The sequence below is a fragment of the Schistocerca nitens genome, chromosome 11, assembly GCF_023898315.1.
Source record: "Schistocerca nitens isolate TAMUIC-IGC-003100 chromosome 11, iqSchNite1.1, whole genome shotgun sequence".
NCBI classification, from domain to species: Eukaryota; Metazoa; Arthropoda; class Insecta; order Orthoptera; family Acrididae; genus Schistocerca; species Schistocerca nitens.
The window spans coordinates 156,331,192-156,340,213 of NC_064624.1; the positions used below are offsets into that span (position 1 = coordinate 156,331,192).

Genomic DNA, 9,022 nt, shown 5'->3' on the forward strand with positions numbered 1-9,022 from the left:
AAATACACGACTAAATTGAGATCTTTTAATAAGCTACTCCAGGACAAAGTGTCACAACAGGCAGCTCAAAATAGATTTCAATGCAAGTTTATCACTAACAGCTCTATTTTTATCATCTACACTAGTTCCTTAATAGAAGTGGTAGGCACTGAAACGTGGTAATTACACGTTTCTACGACGAACTGGCAATGTGCATTAGGGAACCACAGTGACAGTAGCATAAAACTTACAATATGCATTTCAAAAAGTATTTCTATGTTTTTACACTATGATAAATGTTAGGCCTATCCACACCACTTATTAAGTCTTGGTAGCATCCTGAATTTGGACTATTTGTGTGTTTTATAAAATAATATTGTTTTATAAGATGATGTGCCACTGCAGATGGGGTACCCCAACAGTTACAAGCCTTTGATAAATCGTGTAAACAAGTTTGTGGGCGTGTGTCACGGGAGGGGTATGGCGGAGATTGTAAATGGTAAGTCTCTTGGACACAAATATCGTCTGACTCATGATAGGATTATGTTTCGGCATAATCTTAATGATAGTTGATTCACACAAACGTCATTGAGTCCATTTATCATCACAGATATTTCGTCTGAAAATGAGATATTGAGGACAAATTTTACCAAACATGTCATTTTATATGACGGATTACATCTCATGCAAAACAGAGCTGCATTTATTATTCTTACGCAAAATCGAGTTGACATGTCAAAATAGGGACCTCGAACTTACACAGGATTTTGTATTAATTGTTTTGTAGAGATATATCTTCAATGACGAATATGTTCTCATACTTCAACCGGTCTTTCAACCTACCCTGCGGATACAATGTCTGCAAGGCACCAAATCGAAACGCTTACTACGAACAGAAAGCCTTATAAACGTTAATCAAAGGAGACAGACAGGTAATTTTAGGTACTTTTTAACTCAGCATTGGAATAAAAGTGCATTTTCCGTGATGCTGTCTCCATTCACTAATTACGATTTGCTTTCATGACTCACCCGAATGTTCCTCTCATTAGTTGCTCCATAATGTTTACCCCTTTAGTGTGTTATTCCATTTCAAAATACACTAACATTCATCACCCCTTATCAGTTTGTTGCACATTTTCCCCAAACACTCGCTCCAAGTTTTCAATGCCTATTTAGCATCTTTGGAGCAACTAGTATCGATCACCAAGAGTAGCCCAGTAAATTAACGATACTTCGATCCTGGCGTCTCGAATGATCGCAGAGCTAAAATCGAGATAGTGCGCAGCAGATTCGAAGAACCTAATTCACATAGACGAAATGGAATTGGCACATCTATCACTAGTTCCAACTGTAGTAATGCACGTGTAAATAAATAGTTACCCATATACACAAGTATGGTATATAACACTAACAAATTCATACATGAGACATATTTTACCACAGAGTAACAAACACACATCAGAAATAATCAACAGATTGAGTACCGCGGACAGTGTTGAGTACTGCGTAAAGACCTTGGATCTGCAACTTGGATCACAACGAAGTGTACAAACAGAACTCAATACAGGGAAAATCATAAACACTGGACAATGTCATGGGTTTGCTACTGATTCATCTCGTTAAAAATCAGTTTATACTGCCCGTCACGCCACTGTCACGTCAGGTTATCTTCACACTACCCGTCAGGTCACATCACGTCAATTCGTTTAGCCTAGTATCGTACAGTAAAAATGAGGTTATGAGCTACTGTCCATGAAAGTTGCAGTATAGTGTCGTAACTGAAGAAGTAATGAGGATAAAGTTTATTAAAAGGTAAAGCGAACTTCATAACGTATCTTCTTGATCGATTTTGAGTGGTTAAGTGCTCAGAAAGGAAATATCATTTCAAATGATGACATTTATCTGTTAACGGAAATATATACATACAAACACATCGAACAGTGTTTATGAGTGAATAAATAGATATTGTTTACCTAACCCATTACGGTTTTGTCCTTATGTAACTAATGATGTCATAAATAACTGCATTTTTCTCATACATTCACGATGACATTTTCACTTAAAAATTATTTCATGAACATTACTTCAACTTATGTTCTTACTTATACACCATACAGGGCTCACTCAGTTCTATTTTTGTACAGCCTGCAAAATTTTTTGCTTTCAGATATCTGACCTCGCTAGTGCAAGAACACCCACTGGAAAAAAATATCCAGGTTATCTCGGAACATTTGCAGTTGGCCAAGAAAACAAAATACAATAATAAAATAAAGATGAATAAAACAAAGAAGCACGAAATCCGCTACTTATCACAAGTTCATATTTCTTTCTGTTACATGTGTGCAAGTATCATTGATGCAAAGTTAATGTTTGATATATTTGTTCTTTGTATTAGAAATCTGTGAAGTTTTAAAAATATATGTAGTTGTTCTGTTGTTGATCTTACTTTAAGTTCTGGGACTTTAATAAATCTTTGCGGAAGCACTTAGAGGTTGGATATAATTTTTTGTACCCTAAAATGGTAGCAGAGGAGCGTGGTTGCGATCAGCATTGATTTGATATATAACTGAGACTTGTTTAATAGTGTAAGATTGGACTAATTCAAGCAGACGGCTCATGACGCGATCACCCTTTTTGCAGACAGTTTACGAACATATTCGTTGTGTTTGTAAGCGTAAACAGAAAATAAGGCAAAACATCATGACTGAAGAAAAACAACCAGTTGAAAAAGTAAATGGCGAAGAAATTTGAGCTACCTGGCGTATTCTCATGAAGGCTGTCTTAGAATGTGACGCTCTTTACGATTTTGTATGCGGATCTTTGGTGAAACCGGAAACAAATGCTGAAGATTATGTAACGAAATTAAGTGCTTGGACGAAAGCGAGTTCAAAAGTGAAGAAACGTCTTGTTTTGTCACTAGAAACAAAACCGCTACTTCGACTAGCTACATGTGAAACTGCAAAAGATGTTTGGGATGAGTTAAACCAGATTTATGATATTCAGTCTGCTGAAAATATCGACTTGTTGCGACATAAGTTTCACAATATCGAATGGGAATGGTCAGGCGGTATGCAAGGTCATTTAGCAAAATTTGAAGAAGTACAAGTAAAGATGTCTATGCTAAATAAGCCAATAGAGGAAGCTTGTTTGTGTGCACGTTTGCTTCAGCCACTGCCAAAAGAATTTGATCACATTTACGTAACTTGGCATGATCTGTCACAAGCTGACAAAACATAGCATAAATTACAGAAAAGGTGTTTGAATTATGAGCTGCGAATTCAAGACAGAGAAGAAACAAATGTAGCTGCTGCAATGTTTTCAAGAACCAAGGGTAGTGTATCTATCAGCAACGAAGCAAAATTAAATTGCGTAGTGCGAAAAAGGTGCAAAATTCAAGCAGCTGCGATGTGAAGAAATGTTTTTCATGTGGTAAGATTGGACACATTTCGAAAGGCTGCAAAACGACCATAGTGTGTTTTAAATGTAAAAGTAAGGGTAACATTTCCAGGAATTGTCCTAGTGGTAGTTGTGGTTCTGCAATGTTACGAGAAATTCCAGAAGAAACTTTGCTTAAAGTATGTAATTTACCTACAAATGTAGATGTATCGGAATGTGTCGAGTGGTATATTGATAGTGGCGGGACACATCAGATTACAAATCGTCAAGACTGGTATGTTTTATACACTTCTTTTGATGTACCACAGAAAATGGACAGTGCTAAAAATAATGTGCATATCGAAGCATTTGGGAGTGGTCGTATGGATGTTGAAAGTTTGAATGGACGAGAGTCGACCAGATGGTATTTTGAAAATGTATGGTATTGTCCAGATGGTGCTTGTAATTCATTTTCTGTTAAAAAGGCCAGAGAAAAAGGTATTGATCAAAGTATCAAAAATGATGGTAAAATATGGTCGTTTTCTAGAGACAATATTCCAATTGCTATTGCTCTATCTAAAAGCAAAAATGAACTTCATTCTTGGCGGTGAAAGTGATTAAGCATATAAAGTCCTGTGTAGTAAAGGAAGCTTCTGATACTCTACAATTGTGGCATGAAAGATTTTGGCACCAGAACAAACAACATGTACAAATATTTTTTACAGCGCATGATATCAATGTAAGGTTAGACAATGAATTATGTGAAGGTTGTATGCTACATAAACATCATAAGCTAGGTTTTAGTTCACGAGTTGACAAGTCAAATAGCCCAGGTGAATTAATCTTCGCTTTTACGGAAAAAAGAGGAGGTAAAGAAGAAGTTCCCTATATGTATTGAGATGGTGAAAACACAAGCTCAATGTACTATTAAAAAACTGCAGACTAATGGTGGCTGTGTGTGATGTGAGAAGATTTACTGATTCAATTGGATTGAGACATTCTTTAACTCTGCCATATACACCACAGCAAAATGGAGTTGCTGAGCATGGAAACATGATTATCTGCGAGATGGTATGTTCACGGCTTCAGCAAAGCAAATTCCAAAAGCTTTGTTGGGAGAAGCTGTACTTGCAGCTACTCATACTCTGAAATGAACTGGGGGCAGGGCAACGAAGGTTAACGGAAAGACACCAACAGAATTATTTTTGAGAAGGAGGGGTCAGTTTAATCATCTAAATGTATTTGGGACACGATGTTTTGTCTGGATTCCAGCACAGAAACGGAGAAAATTTGATGCCAAATCTCTGGAAGGTTATATAGTTGGTTATGATTACTGTGGCTATCGTGTATACCTTCCAGATAAGTATTTAGTTATTGTTAGCCGAGATGTAAAATTCAAGGATGAAATATTTAAGCAGTTATTGAAGAGTGACCAAATTAATTGACATCTCGAGTATGAATGATACAGAAACTGTTGTAGTTTATGCAGGTTAACGCAGCTAAATGACAGTTAACACGATTTGAGGGATAAAATAAACTTATGCTTTATTCGCACAACACATATTAATACATTTGTCTACCAAATTATATTACGTTGCCCCATCAACAAACACGGAACATGTATATTCCGTATAATATCTTGTACACCACTATACACGATGGAAAATGTTTGTTCACATATCCCCAACAGAAACTGAAAGGTCTCTGTTGGATTCCTTCCATGTTTAATTTCTCAAATTTGTTGTCTTTTATGGAATAAATTCCTCTTCTAAATTTACTGTGGCGTTTCTGACTATCTGGGAGGAGACTGAGTAGTGGAACGTGTTACTTTTACACGTAAACAAGAACGATCTCTCACACTACTACACTTTAAAGCACAGTTTATATGTAATTCTTATATGTAATTCATGTCACACAGTCTCATACGGAACCTACATCCGCTTTCTTTTATATACTGTGTATGATAAGATACTGTCATCCCCCTTCCCTTCTGTGTGAGAGGATGAATGATCAAATGTGTTTGTAGCTGCATGCTTGAGGGTAGCAGACAAGGCTGTCTGCTAGAGAACAGTAGGACCAACGTTGAAACAGGTAGCTACGCTTCCTAAAAGCAGAGAGGTTTCCATTCTTAGTATGGTCCAGTCCGTCCCCTGTCATGTTGGTATAGGAAGCTGCCCCTCTGGCCCCTTCCGTTTGTCTTGGAGAGCGACTCTCGGGAGCACGCTGGGTAGTTCAGTGGGAGTCTGGCAGCTGGAGAGTAAGCAGTTGGAGAGTGGCAGTCCAGCAGTAGCAGTCTGGCGGTAGCGAGCGTCTGAAGTGGTAAGATCTCCGGCCAAGCGCGTGTCTGTTAAGTCCATAGGACAATGGATTTGTTAAGTTCAGCTTAACTGAGAATTTAATCATTTTATTTCGGGTTAGCTTTAAAATAGCTAAGGTTATCCTTAATTGCAGCGGAGTGTAATTCTCGTGTCCAGTTCAGATTAATTTGCGGTAGTTGCTTTGTTACTACTTTGTGAGTAAAGTGGAACCACGTGTTGGTCAGTAACTCTAAGTAAGATCAATCTTATATGCAAATGCTTGTGTGATTATAACGTATCGTCTTGAAAAGATTTTGAATATACCAACTTTTCTTTATGTTCAACCCACGTGGGGTGTACTTTGTGAGACCAGTACCACGTGCTTATATAACTGTTTGACCCATCAGGTTAATAGTAAGACGTTAGTAACCAGTTCGAGGTTTTTGTTTTGTAATTTGCTTTTTGATCTAATTTATTTATATTATCTAAATTATTGCGGAGTTATACGCTTTCTGTAAACCAAGTTGACCACGTGAAGGGTAATTACAAGACGGACAGGATTGTGCTACGAAAGTAATTTCTTTAACTGAAAATTTGAATCTATTGGTTCTGGTTAACTTTCTGTTGCATGTGTTTCAATGTTGTTTGTGTGTTGTTTTATGAATGCAGTGTTGTACCCAGTCTCCCAATCTTGGCTCCATATTTTATGTGTTCCGTAAGATTACAATCTCACATTTTTACAAGGCACCAGCTAAGTAGTAACTCACGTATATTATGCTGAAATTTCAATGAACAATCTTTAAAATAAATTTGCAAATATAAACTGATTTCTTTCTTTTTATTTAAATTCTCCCTCTTTTTATATATATAGATATATTACCGGTTGTTGTATGACTGTAAAAGATTATAATCAATGATAGTCTGATTGGTAATGTGGTAAACCTAGACTAAATATCTGATGAAACAGTGGCCCAGTAAACGCACGGTTAACCTCCCCAGACAGCTCACGGCTTGTAACCCGCTTTTATTCGACTATTAGCACCCGATGTCAGTATAGTAAATTCTTGTAGAAATATTACACATGGCGACCCTGTTCTGTGATTCCGCTAGACTCTGGAATCTCTGAGACGTTAGATTGCGAGCGTGTTATAATCTTAACTTTGGCGTTGTTTCCGAGCAGACGTTCAAAAGATTCACGGCGTTGTTGAACGGCGTTGTGTTGTTTGTCTTGTTTTGTTTTCTATATTTGTTTGTTCTATATATGTGTGTTTTTTTTTCTCTCGCTTGTAAATTCCACTGTTTCGAACAAAGATAAAAATTTGTTTTGCGTATGAAAAAGTGCGTCCTAGGTTGGGTATCTTTCGTGTGACTGTCGTAATTTTTGGGGGACACATTTATTGTGATTAGTGTGTTGCGTACTGGGTGTAAATTGCACTAATGCTGACACGTAACCAAGCTAAAAGTAAGAGGTCCGACAAATTAAGCAACATGGACCAAGGGGATAATTTGATTTCCAATATTAACGCGTCGGGCGGTTCCGAAAATGCAATGGAGAGTACTTCAGAAGAAATGCAAAACAGCACGAACGGGCTCACATCAGAGCCACAAATTAATTTGCCTCCAACTAAACAAATCGAGTTGGCAGAACTCATGAAAGCCTTTATGCAACAAAGTAAAGAAAACGCAGATAAATTACAAAAATTGTTCCGAGAACAAAAAGAATCATTAGAAAAATTGTTCCGAGAACAAAAAGAATCATCAGAAAAATCGTTCCGAGAACAAGAAGAATCATTTGAAAAATCGATCCGAGAGCCAGGCGAACAAATGATGCAGAAATCAGAAAAATCGATCCAAGAATTAGGCCGTACATTTGAACAAATCGATGACCGTCTGCAAGCCGTAGAACAGAGCGAGCTGAGTCGCGAGGCCGAATCTAAAGAAAGCGAAGAACGGCCACTTAGGAATTTCCAACCGCTGAGAGAAGAATGCCAGGTACTCTCGAGGGTCCAGGACGCGGAAACGCATTGTCCCACGTCCGTTAGCAACACAATAGCGGACAACAGTTTAGCGATTCACGAGCTGAACCAGCCTGGTTTCGGCAGCCCTGCACGCCTATTCGATCACATGCTGCAGGAAAATCAATTTGTATACGACCCATACGGACCTGCGGAACTAATTAGGATATGCATCACCAAATTGCCAATGCACTTGCGGCACGTCATTCTTGCGGGACGATGCAAAGAGGACGTGGAAACGTTTAAAACGCTTCTCCAAGAGCTGGAATACAATACAGCAGAATGTCCGCCTAATCAGGCACAAAGTTATTACGGGGCACAGCAGCGCGATCGCAGTCGTGACCGTATTACTAATCAACGGCGTGACTGGTCGTCGCGACGCGAACGAAACAATAATCGAGACAGGCCGTATAGAAACTGGGGTAACAGTCGCGAACACAGATGGAGCAACAGAAATGATAGAGGATGGGGACAAGATCGTGAACGCAACAGGTACGGCAACCAGCATCGTTACTACGATGAACACGGTGGGAGTAGAATTGTAGGCGGAGCCCCACATGATGTCGAAATTCGGCCGGCCAACCCTAGACATAATCCAGCAAATGGGAATGAACGAAACCGGCAATGACAAATGATCAGCCCAGAAGGCGTCAATCGGAACAAATGAGCGACATGGGAAATGAGTAGAGAGGACAGTGAGGAATAGAGAGGACGGTGAAGAGAAACAATTGATTAGTTTAAATTTGTGAAGTATGCATTTTGAATAATATGTTAGTAAAAATTAATGATAAAGATGTTTCTATGTGATGTTTCTAGCTTTTTTTTCCTTCCTTGTGCAATTAGGATTTAGTTTGATTCAAACGTAAAGATAAAAGGTTTCCTTGTGAACGAGTGAAATGCTGTTTTTTTTTTTGTGTGAGTAAATTGAAAAGGAGTCGCTCCTGAGAGAAGCACGATCGTTGCTGAATTAGTGCAAAAACTCAGGGGAATATCCGATCTGTGGGTATTATGGGTCTGGCAAACCCAGGTCCCCAGCTGTTAGTAGCCTTGTTTCCGATTTCCTGCTTTCAGTGCTACTATCTATCTATTACTATTCTATATCTGTCGGTATAAATGAGGATCTCTTACTATAGTATGCGTGATGTATGAATATTTTAAGATAGGAGAACTCTGAGAAAGGAATGAGTAAGTTTGGAATCTGGAAAACCGGATGCGATAATACGATTGTTTAACCATTGGCTTCCCAATATACGATGATTTGTTAATATTGATGATATATGTCTTTTTTGTTTTTTTTATAGCTGAGTACGTAAAGTGCTGTCTGTGGATTTCGTAAGTAGATTGATTCCCTTCAAG

At 38.3% G+C, this 9,022-nt stretch overlaps 1 protein-coding gene across 3 annotated transcripts in view; it reads right to left on the minus strand.

Moving 5' to 3' along the window:
* LOC126213059 (dynamin-like 120 kDa protein, mitochondrial) overlaps positions 1-1,164 on the minus strand; it is a 228,132-nt gene extending 226,968 nt beyond the window's left edge. For all 3 annotated transcript variants that reach the window (XM_049940634.1, XM_049940633.1, XM_049940632.1), the window contains exon 1: positions 1,009-1,164. In XM_049940634.1, the coding sequence (XP_049796591.1) occupies positions 1,009-1,037 (29 nt within the window). In that variant the 5' untranslated portion in view covers positions 1,038-1,164. The remainder of the gene's footprint in view (positions 1-1,008) is intronic.
* Between the last annotated feature and the right edge of the window lie 7,858 nt (positions 1,165-9,022).